The following is a 20,722-nucleotide window of genomic DNA, read 5'->3' on the forward strand; positions in this document are numbered from 1 at the left end:
TCCATTACTGCACAGTTGTCTTAGCAGAAGAGCTTGGAGCTGGGCTGGGGGCAGAGTTGTGCTCCCCCCCTGCCCCCTGTGGGGGCTGGCCCAGGCCCCCACCGTGCCACCCTTGAATGTTCCTCTGTGCCCCCCTAGGGGCACGTGCCTCACACTTCGGGGACCGCTGCAGTAGAGTACATTTAAGAAAAAAATAAACACATGCTAAACGGATACAAAGATTGAAAGCTACAATTTTTGCTAGACTGTTTCTACCAAGCATGTACCTTTTCTGCTTCAGAATTGTAGACACTTGTATCGCTCCTACTTTAGCTGTACTATTTTTTCCGCTTGATCACAATGAAACTGTGTTTATATATGAACTTAACATTTATGTGCAAAATATAAAATACAGTTCTTATATCTGAAATGTCCACCAGTGGGACTTAACAAATACATTTCATTCAGAGACTGAGATACGGTATGTTTATTTTTAATTTCAATAACCTAAGAAGAACTACAGGAAGGAGAGATGCAGTACCCTTTTGCTATGGTGTAAGACATTTGGGGGTGGAGGTACAGCAAGAGAAGTAATCAACACTGACATGAATTTTGTAAGAAGGGAAATAAATGGTTCTGAACAGTTTAATCACCATGGCTCCACTTTCATCTTGTCCTGAAGAAGTGGTCCACTTGTAACATGATACATCAAAAATGTTGATACTTAAATTTAAGCATCATTGTCTGATCAAAACTGAAGCAAATTAAGGAAAAACAAACAGAAAAGGGTAAAACAAAATTTAACGGTCAGATTTGTTTTGCATCCTTGCATTGAATTGTCACTTACAGAAAAGGGACTGTGCATCTCCATTTGCTTACAGGCTAGGAGATCACTTTGAATTCTGCATAATCCTAACTGCAAACAAAATATAGCACTTTTAACAGATTATAAATAAACTGGATTTCAAGCGTAGAGCCAGCCCAACGATAACAATACACTATTTAAAAAGACCTAAGGCAATGGATTCCATTTCCAATGGAAAAAAAAAGAACTGTGCAAACAAGCTTAAAACTATTTCTTTGTGCCAGTGTTATAAAATATAGCTTTTAATAAAGCCTTGACCCAAATACCAGGAACTTGTGAAAGGAATCAGAACAAAAATTGTTACTTTATTTTAGGAAAAAATATCCTTATCTTGCTTCTAAGAAAATCTGATAGACTCAATTTGAACATTTACAGTTTTTATAGCACTTTATACAATTCCTATGTATGTGTGTAAGAACAGGTGTTAAAGGACAACTATGTTTTTAAACACTGGGTCAAGGCTTTACATAAAATAACTTCCTACTTTTTCTATATTCCCTAAAATATTACGTGTTTTTCCAATATCTGCAGCCATTCAGGAATTGTTAGGAAAGGTACTTTTTGTGCATGATCTTAATTCCTAATCCCTGGCTCTTTGGGCTGAATGACAAAGGATCAAACCCATTAAAATGGATGGTTTCCTTGACGGGTCAGAGGCAAAACCCTGGCTCAGTTAGTTTCATATGATGAAAGCAGTGCTGCATCAACTGGCTCCATGCAGGAGGGGCATGTAAAGGATCTCATCAACCAGTCATCTATACAGTCCAGGTGGTAAATGTGCATGCATGGCAGAAATCGGATAGGGTCCCCGTAAACAAAGTCCATCATACAGATCACACATCTGAGGAAAAAGAAGTTGGAGAAATGTTAAGATACTCATCGCTTTGGAAAGTTAAACAGCAGTATTACTTCCCCTGCTACTATGAAACTTGTTTATTGGAGGAAAGCACCGGGATAAGTTTATTATCACATCAACATCTGAATACATTTTACGTTAATGAACCTAACAATTCTCCTTAATCCTATGCCCAACACCATTTATGATAACAAAAATTAAAATAAAGATTAACCTTGAAAACTAAAAGGCTGAATTAAACTTTTCAGTGTTCCCTCTGCCCCTCCCATAAATAAAATAATTTAAATAAAACTTAGACAATGAGAAACATGTGAAAACACACCATGTGTGACCTGCAGTGCATGGCCACACTACGGTCTGAGCTTGCTCGAGGTAGTGTACTTCCTGCACGGTACTGCGCGACCTCAGCTCTCATTAATGGGACAACCTGTCTGACTCTCACAATTTATGGCTGCCTCTCTTCCCCTCCCCCTCAGTTACCACTGTTGCACATATTTAATTTAAACTCCATAGGGTAGGACCTTGTCATCTTTACTTGGGAAGGACTGTGCCTTGCAATGGCACTATGTAAGTAAACAATTCTATTATTACCTATTCTTTAATGCTTTTTAAAAGTGGACTTCTCCAGCCAGCCAAACTGTTTCTACTTTAAAATGAATAAGTAACATGGCTAGGTAAGAAGCTATTTGCAGTAGCTGACTTATAAATATTAATCATAACTTCACTTTAAAAAAAACCCAAGGTTCTCAGAGTTAAACTATGGGACAAAAACATTTAGGCCAAATTATCCCTCCAAGTCCACATGTGGAGGGGACAAACAATTTGCAAACTCGAGGAAGAAGTGCTGAAGAGGGCAATTCTTCTATGCCACTACCTCACTTCCCCCAGCCCCATATAAGCACTAGCTTTCTTGGGAGAGCTCTCGATGCTATTCCCCTAAAATCCCACAGAGCCGCCATGTGAATGACATTAGACTCTGGCACATCTTGGCACAGTAATGCTTTTTATCCCAACTCCTCACTCCGTGTAATCTATCCATGTGGGCGGAGGGACACCGCCCTCCCATCCAACAAAATTAGGAGGATGCTGAATGCAAGCTCAGTTTCCAGTGATCTGTGCTGTTATAGCCCTCAGCAGGATGATTTGACTCTATCAAACACTAACTTGTTTGATCAATGTAAAAAGGTCTTCAAAACTGAAGAAGCCACAGCTACTGTAATTCCCCTGGTCTCCATCTCCCCCCACAGGCCATTTCCTTCAGGCACTCACAATCACTGCTGTGCTCTGTGCCATAACTGAAAAGGCTGCTGCTCAGTTCAACCGATTCTGTGAGAGATTCTGACATGAACACTCCTAGGTGCAGTTCCTTTTTTTTTTAAATTTTGGAATGATTTACAGTGGCAGATGTCGCCATTTTGAAGAACACAGCTTTCAAGGAAGAAAAGCTCTGGAATGGTGCTTTCTAGCGACATAAGCTTGCCATGTTGCCAACTCCCATGATTTTATTGTGAATCTCGTGCTATCTGGCGTTTATTTTTAAAGCCAGAGCTCCTGGAATCATGGGATTATGTGAGAATCTGATTATAATCAAATTAAACCAAACACTCTTAAAACAGTGTCCACACAAAGCTGCACTTGTTTAACTAAATCAGTTTTTTTAAATCACACCTGTTGTTAAACAATGCAACTTTTATGTTTAGGCCAGGCCCCTCTCTTGACTCAGCACCTCCCTCCTCATGAAGGGACTGTTGTCTGCCTGCTTCATCTGGAAGGGAAATCAGGAGCACAGACTCACTCCAGCATGCTGCAATCAGATGTGCCCAAGACAGCTGTGCTGCGGTTACTTTGCCATTGACTCAATGTTCTATCTAGCCCCAGTCAGAGCACATGAGCCTGAATCACAGGGTGTTCTTCCAATCAATCAACAGGAGTCTCTTGAGACTTGCCCTATGTCTGGAGGACAGACGCTCAATCTCCATGTCCCAGTATAAATGGCTGGGAACCACCAAGGCACCAGAATACTTTCTGTAGCGCCGGGAGTAGCCACTCTAATTCTCTACCAAGCTAGGAGTGAAGAACCAAGTTCAAGTCTAAACTTTTGGCCCTTCCGCAGTAGCATAGTATTTCCATGAGATTACTAGACCAGGTCAAGTTCACTTTGACTTGTTGGAGAAATGATCAAGTTACTGTAACTGAGGTGAAGAGACATCTACCATAATACATCCATTTTCCTCTCAGTACTTGAAACTTAACGAAACTACCTGCTATAGCAAGCAGACTTTTAGCTCAAAAATCAAAGCCCTAGTGATTCACCACTGAAGACTTTTCAAACCTGTCTTTAGCTCACTTATTAGAGGGATGGGACAAGGCATAGGAAAACTTCAGTGATAGTGGTGCATGGAAAACAATGTTCCTTAAAACCACTACTTGGCCTGGAAAAAAAGCTGTACATTTCCTTATGGCAGCCAGGCTTCAGAAAAGAGCAAAGCGAAACCTCCTTATTACTATCAAAACTCAGGAGAATGATTGCAGCCTGACACTTCCCATTCATTCTAATGGAACCATTAAGATAAATATATTGTTTCTTAAAAAATATTTATATGGTACCATAAATTTACAGAATGTCTTACAAGCATAGCTAAGACACAGTCTGTGCCCTGAAGAGTTTATAATCTTATAAACAATAAAACAAGATAAACAAAACATGGGACAACAATTCAGGAGAGAGAGGTTGTGATTATTCTTGATGGGAGAAGAATGGAGGTTAGATGTATTAAGAAGTGATTGAAAGGAAGGGATTTGAAGGAATAAAGGGAGAGAGCTAGGTAGAAGACAGGAAACCCTGTCTAGGAAGAGGGGGTACAGCACGGTAGAAAGCATGAAGTCAGAAATGCAAAAAAGGAGACAGAAGGATCAGTAAGGCCAAAAGGACTGGGAGCAGCATGGAGGTGGGGAATAAGGGCAGAGAGGAACACAGATGTTTTTGGGGACAAGATTAGGTAAGTGAGAAATAGGAGTTTTAGTTTGTTAGAAGCAACCAATGGAGGGATTCAAGGAATGGGATAATGTGGTCTGAGTAGGGATGGGGAAGACTGCTTTTGCAGTGGTATTTTGGCATCTACTTTACCCTAGGGTATATAATCTCATTGCTAATCAAGGAAAGTGAGATGACGAATAAAACAAGGCAAAAAAAGAGAAAAAAGTTGTCTCCTCCCAAGATCCACTTTCCTGCAGAAATGTAATTTAAAAAAAAGTAACAAACAAACAAACCAAAAAATAAACCACCACCACCACCTTAAAACTACTAATTTGTGTAACTTACTCTCTAATCTTCTTCTCAGAGCCATCTCGTCCAGGATCGTAGACTCCTTTAGGCAGGTGCTGTATAAGGCCTATCCTTTGCGCTATTCTAATTTGTTCCTCTTCTGTCAGCTGTGTTGCTAGCCGAGTCTGGCTAGGAGTTGGGTGATAAACAGGAACGGGAACCTGTTCCTAAAAGTAGATTTAAAACAAAAAACAAGGTTTGCTTTGCATCCGTGGATTTTGGAATATACTAAATGTACTATTTACGCTGTTCCCTTTCTTACTCATTGAAGAATATTGGCATGAAGCTCCCTCTGCTACCCCCACATATGTTTGGCTTAAACAGAATATGGAGGATAGGATAAAGAGTGATGCCAGCTTCTCAGGAAAACTGGTAAGGATCTATTTTTGGCAGTTCGCTACCAGACTATTTCGTTTTGTCTCCAGAAGTTATTCATAGATCAGTTAAATAGATGCACAAACTCCACATGAAAATAGGCAAATCAAGTTTACATGGATTTAACTAATTGTTAGATGGTCTGCCTAACTAAGTTGAGGCAGTCTCATTCTGTACGCTTATGGAGAATCATTTGTGCTGACAGGCCCAATTTATAGTGTCATGATTTTACAGAAGGATCTTTAATTGGCTCTGTAATTACAAAATCATGTACCACCTAAACAATAATTTAGACCTGTACATTTATTTCTTAACAACTTTAAATATACTAATGTGGACATAATAGTCCAATTAAACATCTGAACGCCCAATAATTTATATATCTATCTATATATATTCATAAAGATATATAGATAGATAGATAGATATATGAATTCTCTAACGTTGGACTTGAAGCGACGTATATTTTAAATTTGAACTTCCCACACAAAAGAAAGTATTTTAAACATACAATCTCTCTGTGACAGATATGGCAATTTCCTGCAATATCCTTAAATGACCTTATTATATCAAGTTTATGTATTATTGTGGCCAGGATTGTATCTAACCTTGGGGGGGGGGATGTAATACATATTGCACACCATGCAGTATCTTTGGAGTCCAGTGTTTAAAATCAATGGTTTATGTATAATTGTGATCTACTCCATAAGAGAGGGCTACCACAGCTCCTCCAGGAATTAAAAACAGTGGGTGGTAACTGAGGCAAATCAGCCAGGTTGCAATCCCCTAAGAGAGGTGCCACCTTTTGTGGAGGCTCACATATACTAGATCAAATTAAATTCTCCAGAAACCAACAAAGAAAAAAACCTATAAATAAATAGCCTAAATTTAAGCTGACACAGGGCCTTCTTTGTAATCTGGCAAATGGACAGGACCTTCTGTCCAAAGGGGACCCCCAATCGTTGCAGAACGTTTGGAAGGATTTGACCTACTATGGCCTCCTAAAGCTAATGGATGGCATCTAATAAGTTTATTAGCATATGTGTACGGTCTTTTATTGTTTTTAATGTGTGTTATCGGTAATCCTTTCACCTTAAAAATAAATTGCTTGCTTATAAAAAACTGAATTGTAACTTGTAACTGAGTGAAATTATGCTGTTCATAGCCTTCACAGAGAAAGTAAAGTGCAGACGTTGGCCTGTTTAGGCAGTCTGGTTTTCTGGGAATATCACAGTATAGGCACGGAATTGTGCAGCCCGGAAAACCGCTGGTCAGGAGGGAGAGAGATGTGGGTCGCTGCCCAAGAGAGGTGACAGCTGAGGATCCAGGAACTTTGTTAAGAGGATGCCCTTGGTGGACCACAGGAGGGTAATACAAATGCAGTCACCCTGAACTGTGACACACTTCTTCTTCATGTTCTCACAAACAGACCCTTTTCATTGTTGCTTAACTTTATTTCAGATACTTAAATCATTGTTTAAATCTTGTATCTATATTCCTTATATTTAAAACAGAATTTTGGAAAACTGAAGCCACCATTTACAATAGTGTTTGTTGGGACAATATTTGATACATTACCTAATTAACAGTAGACTTATGGCAGTATATTACTTGCATTAAAGCCATTTAACAATGTCTCCTAACTGCAGGGGGGAAAAAATCTACTCATCAGAAAAAACGGTGTGAAACTACATATTTCTATGTCAGAGGCACGGCATCATTAATCATCTCTTTTTCTTATAGTTCATGTTGAGAGGAAATTGCTTCATATTAAATCATATAATATGAGACTATGTCAGCCCCCACACAGGAAAATCAGAAGTAGGAAATCTCAGACTCTGCAAGGTCCCCATCATGGAGTTTCCACTTAAACATCACCAGTTGCGGAGGGATCAGGCTTTACATCTCACAGAATAACCAGCAGGTTGAGCTCCCAAAATCTGAGGATCTTTATGGAGCCACTAGCTCACCAGGTACACTCCTATGACAGCCTTGTGCCCATTCAGTCCATCACAGGTTCCCTCAGCCCCTCCAGCTCCCTGACATCACACTCCTGTGGAAGTCACAGTACCAAGAAATCCCATGCCAACTGCTGGGATTTCCACACCATGGAGTCCATTCAACATTGACGTAGGAGTTACAGAGGGAGGAGAGAGAGTAGAACAATACAACATTGCCCTCCTCAGTCCCTCCTTGTCCCCCAGGTTTCTGCCAGTCTGGGTCAAGGTTAGCAAAATAGTTAAGAATATTTATGCAATATGCCAATGAACCTTTAGGACTCAATAAAACTCCTGGCAACCTCATACAGAAGGCTATAGTTTCAGCTGAATGCACACAGCCTGTTAAGATTCTTCTCTCAACACAGAGAGCCTATGATCTGAGCAAGGTGTTGCATCTGCGAATACATGAATGCACTGACGGGCAAGAATCTCAGAAGGCAGACACAGACAGGACCCAGCAGGCCATCTCCTGTCAATATATGCTTGTTTCCTACAGTACACATCCTAGCATTTTTGTCCAGCCTAGTTTTAAGTATCCCACGCAAAGGATCTTTCCATTGGGAGACTATTCCACAGCCAAACAAATTTCACTGTCAGGATGCTTTTCTTAATATGATCCCATCACTATTGAGTTATTCCTTCTTATGACACTAAATAATTTCTCTCCCTCCAGGAGAAAAATATTCACCCTTTGAATATCTGTAGATTTATGTCCAACTCTGAAGCCAAGCTATATGTATCTAGGTTTATGCTTTCTGGGAGAGCAGTGCCTCAATGATCCCCAGGTGTGGTCACACCAGAGCCGCATCCCGAGAGTGATACATACACCCAGACAAGTCAACCTCCCTGCTCTGCAACATGTCTTTGTGTATCCAGCCCCTAAATGCAACTTTTACAGCCATATCACATTGTAACTCATCTCTGATTTGTTCTTTATCATCATCTTCAGGCCTCTACTAAATATCTAAATACCTCCAAAGTTTCTTCCTCTCACTGAGTTATGGGTGTTCCAGACTCATACAACTGGGGAGAAAGTCAGCATTTTTCCAAACTGGATCTTCTGTAATTATTTGTTGCCTATGCTCCTTATCTCTCTGAGTCCCTTTGTAGGATTTCTCTGTCCTCTGGACTGCTGTACTCAAACCCTCCCCACAAATTTACCACCACCTGTGATTTTCTTCCAGGTTATTAAAGAAAGTGCTAAATAGGTTAGCAGAGATCCACACGCTGAAGCCAAACACTTCCCCACTACTTGACACACCGCTGCTTATCATCACCCTTTGTTTATGAAGGTTTAACAAGTTTTTAAGATGGATCCTGGACTGACTGAAAAACCAGCAAGCTCTGCAGAAAGACTTTGAGGGTAAGAACATGCTTCAGGCAAGGGTTATAGTATGTTAAGTTTTAGACTCTAGAAAGCATGTTATACTTTTGTTTTTATTTGTAATCATTTGTTTCCTTTATTCTGACTCAATACTCACTTGAATCTGTGATTCTCTGTGCTTTGCTAATGAACTTCTATTTGTTTTCACCATAAATAGATTACAGTGTTGTGTTGCTATAAAGGATCTGATCCTGAATTGCAACCTTCCAGCTGTGTGTACACTCTCTCTTTGGGGACACCTTACCTGATAATTACTGTGAGTGTCCAGTATCAGGAGATGGACGCTACAGGTGGACGCTTCGGGGAGTTTGGGAATTGGGTACACAAAGCGTTAAGCTGCAAGGCAAAAGTAACAGCTGGCAGAGTCCTGAGGAGTTTGTTTGGGTGGCTAACTGACAGAGTCTTCAGGGAGCTGACACACAGTTTAGCACTAGCAAGTCTCTCTCTCTCTCTCTCTCTCTCTCTCTCTCACTGAAGCAGGGTGACAACATCGTGACCTGTGGAACTATCAGTGAGGAGGAAACTAGACAGGGAGCACTTGCTGTTCCATGTTTGAGCAGAAAAGGGAGTGATAGGGCAGCCACCCCACTACGCTACGGACATTTACTCGAGTTAGGCAGATGGACAAAGATTTAGCCCCATTTTAAAAAAAAGTCTACTTTGTATTTCAAGTAGTTATTGGTATTTAGTAGTGTTACATGTTCTGGAAACAGGCAGATTCTTTTGGCTTAAAATGTTTTACTGCATTTTCACATGAGCATCAATATGAAATAGGTGAGTGTGAAAAGGGGAACATATCCTATTATCTCCCTGTCCACAGCAAAATACATACACTGCTTAGCAACTAATCACATGATTATCAGAGGTATTATATGATGCTTATTCATGTGAGTAAGAGACAACACAACAACAACAAACCCCAGTGAGGCATCTTTTAAAGTATACTTAGGAAGATTCAGATGATAGCCCATCACATGGCCTTATGAATTATACGGTTATAAATTGATCTGAATATAAATAGGATCTAAAGGAAAGCTGTGGTTCATTAAATAAGATTCTGTTACGTGATAAAAGCAGGGTGGCTCCAAAATGAGAAATTACTCATGGTAACCAGTTGAAGATTGCTTTTATTAAGTGTTAGATGTTAACAATATAAACACAGTTAGTAGCTACATTTTTAAACACCCAAAAATATAGCAAAAGGAAACATCTCTCAATTATTTTAGTCTTCAGTACACAGTAAAGTGCTGCCATGACCATCGATATCTTGTTTGTTTATTATTCCAATCCCCTACCTCCCAATTATGTCTCCCCCCAGTAGAAGAGGAAAACAGAAATGATCAAAGACATCCCCCCATAACATTCAGAAGCTGTCCATAACAATACCCTGATCTGGAAAAAAATTATCTTTTTTGCTTCCTGTGTCAGGTCTTCTTTGTACTACACTTACATGTCTGACATAACCAATTAAGTCAAGAATTTGCAGTTGCCAGCTGTGAGCATCTACAATCTAACATGCTAGACAAGAATCTCTTCTCAGATGAGTAGCCTGAGACAAAAAATGGTGCGGTCTTTTACTGTTAATCCATCATACTAGTGATTAAAAAAGAGGGACACTGACAAGGTCGCATAAATCAGTATTACTGGAAGTAAAAATATGTAACACTACAATATGCATGATGGAAAGTGCCTGAAGGCACTGTTAATCTCCCCTCAAATTACTATTCAAAGATGGACCATTAAACCCAACCATTATGTAAACATTTTAGTAAAAACAACAACATGCATAAGCATAGGGCAGAATACTATGTGAAGTGGTTTGTGGTACTTATATTTGTGAGTAATATTTTTTAAAAATTCTGAAAGTATTTATTCACTGAATGTGAGAATTCAGTGACTTCTTTAGCCAAGTCCTTTAGAACAAGGATTTATTTTGTTCTATGGGCAGAAGAGGGGGTTAAATGTTAGCTGAAGAAGCAAAATTTAAATATTATATGAATATGGGGCATGGGGGATTTTCATGTTTATATACTGATATATTTAAAACAAAAGACCAGGAAGTGTTTGTACACACAGTGGAGGCAGATCTAACATTTCAATTAAAACAACAAACTGGAAAACACTACTTTACTTCCTAGATTTAGGAATACAGAAAACAAAATGAGCATTACTTCCCCAGCAATATTTTTGCAATCCTATAGCTATTTTTAAAATTAATATGTATTCCAAATACATATTTCAAATGTAACCAAAGTTTAACGTGGAACTCCCATTCCCTAAAATTCAACAACATTTTGGGATGTTAACCTCATAAAATAATGATCTCTCGTAGCCTAGATGGACAAAGTTAAATCTTTGCAGGATCAGGGTTTATGTGTGTGTTTATTTTTACTGCCATGAGCAGTTCCACTGATTTCAATGGGACTAGTCACCATAGTAAAGTTAAGCATGTGTGTAAGCCTTTGCAGGATCAGACCTTAGAGCTCAAATTCTCAATCCTCTCTCGTGCACGTAGTCCCATTAACTTCAAGGCAGATCGTTCAAAGGAGTAGTGGTTTGCAGGATTACAGCCCTTAATCAAATTATGTTTATAGCTAAAGGCCCTTTGACATGCATATAAGTAAAAGAGATAATATAATCCCAATAACTGTAATATAGCTAAAATGGAAGCATAAAGCTTTTCTGTCCCTCTTTCCATCATCCCCCATGGAAAATGTTTTTGAAGACAAGTTATGAACCACTAAATTTATAACCAGCATAGGGAAATTTCGTCTGGTTTATTTATCCCTTGATTAAGTTGTCAAACACCTCAAACTACGATGAAATTTCATGTTGATTTTATTTTTATGTAAAAAGCTAAAAATCCAAACAAATGACCATACTAGTATTCCTCTAATATGACTTATTTTAATTAATTTATTACTTTTTCATGTGAATTTAGGGCTGGTGAATGATCCCTGATGGACAGCCCTGAAAATGGGTATCTTCCACTTATCCACAATAGGGATAGCTCAGATAGTGGCAACATGTCTCCCTATACTGACCTGCCAATGCACTTCAGCCCTTAGCTAGAAGGGCGTCTTGAGAGACAGAAGAAGAATTCAGTCTCCATAATTATTCAGTCCTGATTCAGAGTCAATTTTCCTGGCTACTCTCAGGAGACCTTGGGAGAGAGGCAGCTTGGGTTTCATCCTCCTGTGATGTCACCATCCAAGTCTTAAAAAAAATCTTTCTTGAGTCCTCCAACAAAAAGGAGGATGTCAGAACTTTAGAATCCTAATGTAAGAAACAAGCGGGGGTGGGGGAGGGAAGGGGTAGAGAACCCTAGCAACGTTCTTCTGTGTGTGGGTCCCATGCTACTTTTTAAGCATATTCTGCCACAATAAGGTGCTTTCATTAGGTGTGAGTTCTACTCTGCAGATTTCTCCTTAAAACACTATAGTCATTTATCTGGCAAGGTAGGTACAACTCCTCGACAGTCGTTGCTTATGCTGCTGTAAAACTGCTTTTCTCTAACCTCACATTGTACAGCATTTTCATCTTGTACTTGCATACATAATGATTTTGTAATACTCTGAAAACAGGTCACTGGTAAATCAGAAACTCTTAATTCCGGATAAAGATTATTTTAAGATTATTTTATTCCACACAACAGCAATACGTTATACCAAGATGTATAAATATATAATTCTTTAGAATCGCACCAACCTGCACAATTTTCCCTTTGACCTTCCTGCTCCCTACAAAAGGTGAAGTACTAATTCACAACCTATACATACATCTATTTAGCTCTTAAGAAATATATTGGTATAACTTTACATTATTCTTTTTTTTAAAAGGAAATATTATATGAGGAGTAAACATACCACATGGATATTTAAAGGAACACTTAATTTGTTGTTAATGTCTTCTTAAAATTATTACAACTAAAATTATGAAAAAATCTATATTGTTATCACATCTGCCGTTTGTTAGTTACTTTTTCCATTTTTTAACTTGGACAATGAAAGTCGGTAAAAATCAGTTTCACTTTCTGGTTCACACTGTTGCGGTGTTTGGATTGCAAACACCACAGGGGAATGTTTATTTGTTTAAAAACAACTATGTGGGATTTAAACATAAATAATGGAAACATTTATTTGTGTAAGCTTTAAAAATATAAACATCAAAATTTTGGGCCAAATACTTTCTGTCGATAATTTAGATACCAGAACAGTCAATTGGAAGAGCACCAATTCTTTTAATAGCATTTAAACACGTGATGTTGTAGAAGTAAAGTTATATTTTTATTAAAGGGCTGAAATGGCCATAAAGCAGTTCCTTGAGTTTCTTATTACATAGCTGCGTCATCGGCCAAAGCATAGACTCAAATGTGGAAATAAAGGAAATAAAAAGGTTTGTTCTTCCCCTCCATTTTACCACTGGGAAATGCAGGGAGAGTGGAGTGAAGAGTCAGGGAAAAGAAGAACAATACAGGAGAATGAGAAGTTAAGAATACTACGGGCTTGGCTACACTTGCGAGTTACAGCGCAATAAAGGAGCCCCGGACGCACTAGATCACTACCCGTCCACATTGGCAAGGCGCTCTGACTCCGCGGCTACAGCGCTGCTGGTACTCCACCTCGGCGAGTGGAATAACGTTTGCTGTGCCCCCGCTGGAGCGCTGCGGCACCAGTGTGAACAAGGTGTTGCCTTACTGCACTCTGATCAGCCTCCAGAAACGTCCCATAATCCCCTTAAGTCAAGCGGCCACTCTTGTCATTGTTTGGAATCGCTGCAGGAATGCGGCTATGCCCTTTGAAACCTCCATTTCTGACAGCCAGCTGCTTATTTGCTCTGAGACAAAGCAACCATTAGTGTGGAATGCTGTGTGTGAGAGAGAGAGAAGCGAGGGGGGAAAAGGGGGTCTGCTGCTGTCTGAACTTACAAGACCGCATGCTGACATGCTCTCAGCCCCCCAAAAACCAACTCTCTTCCTGCCCCCACAGACACACAACACACTCCCTGTCACACTCCAGCCCCCCTCCCCATTTGAAAAGCACGTTGCAGTCACTTGCATGCCGGGATAGCTGCCCACAATGCACCGCTCCCAACGCCGCAGCAAATGTGGCCATGCCAGTGCACTTGAAGCTGTCAGTGTCGACAGACTGCAGCGCTTTCCCTGCTGCGCTCTCTGAAGGCTGGTTTAACTCAAAGCGCTCTACATCTGCAAGTGTAGCCATGCCCTAGGTTTCTTATAAGCACAGATCTCTAGATTAACATCGCAAAATAGGTGCACTACTCATCCTCAAATTTTCTCTGATATGGTCTAGATAAGAAATATATTTTCAAGAGATATTGGTAGCAGATTTCCTTTAGTGAGGCAAAGAACCATGTGATCTCTGGCTGAATTAATGAGACTATCACAAGAGCTGTGAAGCTTCCAGCCATTCAGCATTTCCATTAACTTTAATCAAAAGCACAGATTCTAGGTGAGACGAAATTTTTAGCTCTGCCAAATGTCTTTTTTAAAAACTGAAATGAGTGTCAGAAATTCCTGCCACACTATGCAGGATTTTGATTTTACAAACAACAGGATATGCTGGCACACAATGGGGGCAAAGAGAGAAAAGAGCAAGACGCCTTCTATCACCTTTGGCAGCCCATATAAGTGATGATAAAAATCACAACCCTTTTAGGGGAACAGAGTTGCTACTGATTGATGCCGAAGCAAGCAAGGAATTAGAGAAACTAGAGCAGGGGTGGGGAAACTTTTTGGCCCGAGGGCCACATCGGGGTTGTGAAACTAGAGAGCCGGGTAGGGAAGGCTGTGCCCCCCAAACAGCCTGGCCCACACCTCCTATCCACCCCCTCCCACTTCCTGCCCCCTGACTGCTCCCCTCAGAACTCCCAACCCATCCAACCCCCCATTCTCCTTGTCCCCTGACAGCCCCCACCTGGGATCCCCCGCCCAGGACCCCACCCCCTATCCAACCCCCCTGATCCCTGTCCCCCGACTGCTATCCACACCCCTGTCCCCTGACAGCCCCCCCAGAACCTCCGCCCCATCCAACTGCCCCCTGCTCCCTGTCCCACCCTACCGAGGTTGGGGCTCGGTAGGGTGGGGATCCAGTTGCGGGTAGGTCATCAGGGTGGTTCAGGTGCGTGGGTGTGGGGCTTGTTGGGGGGGGAGCTTCTGGGTGCGAGGGGGTGTGGTTTGGCGGGAGGGTCTGGGTATGAGGGGGTCTGGATGCACAGGGGTTGGGTGAATGCGGTAGCAGTTCCCTGTACAGAGATCCCTCCCCCTGCAGCTCAGGAGTGATGGGTGCGGGAAGCAAGGGGGTGGGGGGAAGTTTTGCAGAGCTTCCTACAGCTGGGGGAGAAATCTGGGGGTAGGTCTGACATGGCCCCAGATGCCATGCAGGGTAAGAGGAAGTCCTGTCTGCCCTAGGCCAGCCCGGACTAGCAGCTGAGCCCAGCGCAGGGTAAGAGCCACCAGCCAGGTCTTCCCCAGTCCTGCCCCCTGCCTCCCAGTGATTTACCTCTCTGCTGGCTGCCCTGGGCACTCAAAACATACTGCTGGGGAGGGTCGCATGACTGCTCTTGTGGCTTCCCTTTGCTGCCCCACCAGAAAGTCATTTTTCTTCAGGGAAGCAAAGAAATCTGCGGGGGACATAAATTCTCCGCATGTGCAGTGGTGCAGAATTCCCCCAGGAGTAGTACAATGAAAGAACTAGTCTGTTTTTTACCTCTGTATCTAGCCATGGATTCCACATTCTTTTAGAGAAATATTGTTTCTTGTTCTAAAAACCAATGCTACACTGAAACTTTTAAAATACATTCATAGACTATAAGGACCTTTCCTAATTTCTATCCTCTTACTCATGAACATTGCTGACTCACTATTTTATACACCTACAGGAGGGAAAGGATTGGGCAAGGAAAGGGGGATAAAAACTAAACTATTTTTAAATAAACAAGATGTTGAGTGTCCATGTGACTGACTTCACCAGCAGGCAGGAGAATATTGAGCAAAGTCAAAGTCAGAGATGGTACAAGACCTGTTAGATCATCCAATTAATTTCCCTACCCATGCAGGACTCTTCCCTACAGTCATTTTCTAGCAGTCTAGGTTTAAAAGTCCCAGACAACAGAGTTTTCACAACTCCCCACGGGAGGCTGTTCCACAACCATATGTATCTGACTGTCAACATTTCCCTCCCAATACACAGTCTTAAATTTCCCTATTTTTCAAAAAATGCCATAACTCCTAGGATATGTCATACTCACACTGGAATGTTGAGTTACGTTTTAATACCAGTTAACTACCACAATTGTAAATTCTAGTGTGTGAAGGATACAAACGTTAGTTCCTTGTCATGTTTAACCTGAATATTTGTGTAGTGTCCTTATGCTGTGATATACAATTGTTAGTTAACATGCTCAAATACTACTACAATTTCAAGTTTAGACATACTCTTAGTTCTATTTCAGTGTACTACACTAAACAATTCTTCTAGTTCCTTGTTTACATTCTCCCTTCCACTCCCAGCTCCTCCCACCCACTGGCAGCCCCGCCGATCAGCGCCTCCCCATCCTTCCCCGCACTTCCCAATCAGCTGTTTCAAGGCATGCAGGAGGCTCCGAGGGGAAGAGGGAGGAGCAAGGGCATAGGAGGCTCACGGGAGGGGGCAGGAAGGGATGGAGTGGGGGCAGAGCCAGGGGTGGAGCAGGGAGCACCCCCCAGCACACTGGAAAGTTGGTGTCTGTAGCTCCAGCCCCAGAGTCGGTGCCCGTACAAGGAGCCGCATGTTAACTTCTGAAGAGCCACATGTGGCTCCAGAGCCCCAGGTTGGCCACCCCTGGTCCAGATCTTTCCTCACAAATCTATTCCTCTTATTGCCATGATTTTTTTCTGCTCTATTTCGAACTCCCTCCAATTTGTCAGTATCTTCATTATAATGTGTGGTCCAGAAGCAACTGTAATAGTCCAGTTACTGCTTCACAGAGTCTTCTGTTCTTCTTGCTTCATCAGGTTATTAAATTTACTTGGCATAGTGGTGGAGATGTAGGGGCTGTTTTTGTAAATGTTATTCTGGTTATACTGGAAAAGCTTGAAAAGACTTTATTATGTTAAGATTTATTCTGAGATAATTTACTTATCCTCCCCCAAGTTGTATTATTTTAACACCACATACCATTACTGTGTGAATTATAGTATTGTAGGTTACTTTAATAACCTTTTAGAAACGTTATGAGATATCTGCCAATTTTATAATAGACTTTACTTATTATACAGAAAAAAAGCGCAGTTCACAAATATAGCTCAATACCAGGTAATAAAACACAATTTAATGAACTTATTACCCATAATTTTGTATTAACCCCTCATTATGTTTCATTTCCAAATATCCATCCAAAATGCAAGTAATTTTTAGCACACCTGAAGAATTATGCTTTAGTTTCAAAAACAAAGAAACCTTTTGTTTTTAATTTGTAAAGAGACCTAGGACAGACAACCAGATCAGTCAAAGGGAGTTATTGTACAAGTTAGAATCAGTAATAGTAGCTTTGTCTAGTAGACACAATTTATTTAACAGTAATACAGGCGGTAATATATAAAGAAAGCATTAAACTCACATCTTGTTAGTTAAAATGGTTCCTGATTCCTGACTTATTGGGTCTTCAAATCTATAAAAGGCCTGTTTGATACTAAGAAATGGACTGGATGAAAGCTATGAAGAGGATTCCAAACACATGTAATTCTCTCCCAACACACATACATGGCAGGACTATGATACTTCTTCAAACAGATGACCACACCACTCCACAAAATATGTAACCTAACACCACTTTATAAAATGGTATTAAGTAGAGAAATAAAATACAACTATGATTCTTTGCATATCTCAAGAATGTGCAACCCCCTTGTGTTAGGGAAACAAGAATTCCTATCAAAACTAATCGCACATAACTTATGGTTTGACAGACTTTTTTCTTTAAAATAGTTGTCAGTTTTCGTTTGATTTCAGAACGTAGCTTTCAGAACACTAATACTTAAAAATAGATGTAGTATGTATGTAACATGGTGGCTTGCCCCTTAAAGGTTGGAGGGTCTGGGGCCACTCAACCCTGATTACGAAGGAGGCACACCTGGACTGGATCAGGGGATTCCTTATAAAGAGCAGCAGGAAGCTGTAGGGGGTGGCTGATAAGAGAAGGAAGCCATGGCTAGAGCTCAGCTAGAAAGGGTTGGGACTGGTGGCTTTGGGTGGGGTGGAAGAACTAGGGCTGAGTATGACTTTCTGTGTTACAGTTATGGACTTTAATTTTGGGACCCAGATGATTTTGAAACATTTGTTATGTAACCAGCCCTGGGTGCGGGGTGCTGCTTCCCACAAGAGAAAGAGAGTGTGTGTGGGTGGGGGGGGGTTGCTTCTTAAAGGGCCTGCAAGAGGGGGCTAACAGCAGCAGGGTCCCTTCAAAGTGACCTCTGGCCAAAAGGGGGTGCTCAGTAAGTGGCAACCCTGCTACAATATACTACTGGGGGCATAGGTGCTGACTTCCTGTGTTCCTGGGGGGTATGCCAACCCTACTCTGCCCCCCCGCCTCTTCCTGCCCCATCTCTGCCCCACCCAGTTCCGCCCTCTTCCCCTGCCTCTTCCTGCACTCGCTCCTCCCCCTCCCCTCCAGCACTTCCTGCACGCTGCTGAACAGCTGATCTTGGTGGGCAGGAGGCGTTGGGAGGGAGGGGGAGGAGCTGACTGGCAGGGCCCACAGGTGAGGGGGAGGTGCTCATCCATGGGGCTGCCAGTGCGTGCTGAGCACCCACTATTTTTTCTGTGGGTGCCCCAGCCCTAGAGCACCATTGAGTTGGCGCCTATGACTGAGGGGTTGTTCTGATATCACTGCATCTCTAGTGTTACCCAAAGGCCATTTAACTGCACAGTATTACAGTTTACTCTTCCTCAATTGAAGGTCCCTTTGGGAAGTCTGGCAATGCTGAAGGACAAAAACATCACAGCATAAAGCATTTCTAACCTTGATTTTCCCTTTACTAAGTATCATAATTAACATGGCTTTCTTGAAGTCTTTAAACCATGATATGATGACTTCAACAGCTCACACATAGGTGAGAGGTTTATCGCAGGAGTGGGTGGGTGGGTGAGATTCTGTGGCTTGCATTGTGCAGGAGGTCAGACTAGATGATGATAATGGTCCCTTCTGACCTCAATGTCTATGACTTATAAGAGAAACTTCAAGGAATAACGCAGAAATATCTTTGAGTTAGCATCCTCCATTGTTGCATAGGTAGGAGTTTTGCCATTAACTTCAATGGAGCCACGATTTCACTCATCTTTCTCCTGAGCATTTTTTTTTTTAAACTATTCTCCCTCTCCCAAATCACTCATACTTTCTTCTGTTTCTGGACTCTTCCACAATCTCTCTTCCCCACACTCTGTGACAGAAGGAGAAAGGGAAACCTAGATAGAGGGGGAGTCAGGGCCTTCCACCCCTCACTTCCTGCAATTCACTGTGACTCTCAGCCAGCCAGTAAAATAGGTTTATTAGACGACAGGAACACAGTCTAAAACAGAGCTTGTAGGTACAGGAAACAGGACCCCTCAGTCAGGTCCCTCTTGGTGGGCTGGGGGGCCCAGACCCAGGTTTTGGGCCTCCCCCGTCTTCCCAGCAAGCTCCCAACTGAAACCCCTTCCTGTTGCTTCACCCTGCCACACCCCAGACCCCTCCTCCAGGTTTTGTCCAGTTTCCCAGGCAGAATGTGTCACCTGGCCCCAACTCCCTCCTAGAGTCAGGTTACGAAGGACAGCTGCCATCGTTTACATGCTCAGTGAAGTCACACCCTTATTTCCCATCACCATCTAGCATTGGTGCAGTACCCTAGGGAAATGGAGGCATGCCCCATGTTAGCGGAAGACAGTAAACTAGTAAAACTCCCATGCAACATTATTAGGTTAATACTCCCTACTCTGTCACACCTTCTCCCTATGAACCCCCTTAGCATTCCTGCCCTTTTCAAGAATTTACTGAGTCCTCCACTTCACTACTGAAAATGTATCAATAGCACCAGGACAGGTTTCTCGCCAGCTCCAAATCATGTGCTGCCTCACCCACTATTTTGCAGGTGGTTTATATCCTTAACAGAGGTTAGTGCAAAAAAAACCCCAAAAACCCCAAACCAAAAAAAAACTGTCTTAACTCATAACTTAGCCGCTGGCTTCAAGGCCGCCCCTCCCAGAGTCTCTGGCACTTCTGTTCCTGGCAGCTTCCCAGTTCCAGTCCTAAAATTGAGGTTACAACACAAAATGGAGTTCACAGTTGGATACAGACATATCCCACTCTGTCACAGCCCCAAAGAGCTCACAATGTACTTTAAGACAAGATGTAATGTGGGTAAGAGAGAGTTGAGGGGGTTTTGTTTGTTTGTTATTAATGAAACAAACAGGCAGATCAAAAGCAGTAGTCTCAGCTCACCACCTTCCTAGCTATTATCAGCTTACCGCTTTCTGTAGCATCTTGGTAGAAGTGAGTATTAAGGAGGGATTTGAAGGAAGCTACAACAGTGATTTTACAGATTTGGTTTTTTGGGGGAGGGTGTTCTATGCATACAACAGTGATTGTGGGTGAAGTTGTCAAGCATGTGATCAAAACTGGCACTCTTGGTGAAGCCAAGGGGATGTTTGAGATCATGATAGCATAGTTATATTTAGGAATTTTTAAAAAGGACCTTAGCAACTCAAGAATCAGTGTTATAACTAAGGTTATTTAATCAGGAAGCACCAAAATGCTCAATTTAAAATATTCTTATTAACTTTTTAATAAAACGATCCTGAATACCAAATACTCACACAGGAAGTTACCACCTTGAAGATACTGTCAGATACAAAAGGCTAATTTTTCTATCAGGCTCTGATTACCTGAAAAAATGTTAACACCC

The 20,722-nt window shown here is 41.6% G+C and overlaps 1 protein-coding gene across 1 annotated transcript in view; it reads right to left on the reverse strand.

The window, feature by feature from the left end:
• Positions 1-451: 451 nt before the first annotated feature.
• Positions 452-20,722, reverse strand: part of RNF11 (ring finger protein 11) — a 37,025-nt gene continuing 16,754 nt past the window's right edge. Inside the window, exons 2-3 of the mRNA XM_077823912.1 lie at positions 5,023-5,192; positions 452-1,685 (exon numbers count right to left, since the gene is read on the reverse strand). Coding sequence (XP_077680038.1) covers positions 1,514-1,685; positions 5,023-5,192 — 342 coding nt within the window. The 3' untranslated portion in view covers positions 452-1,513. The remainder of the gene's footprint in view (positions 1,686-5,022; positions 5,193-20,722) is intronic.

Source organism: Eretmochelys imbricata, chromosome 8, assembly GCF_965152235.1.
Source record: "Eretmochelys imbricata isolate rEreImb1 chromosome 8, rEreImb1.hap1, whole genome shotgun sequence".
Taxonomy (NCBI): Eukaryota; Metazoa; Chordata; order Testudines; family Cheloniidae; genus Eretmochelys; species Eretmochelys imbricata.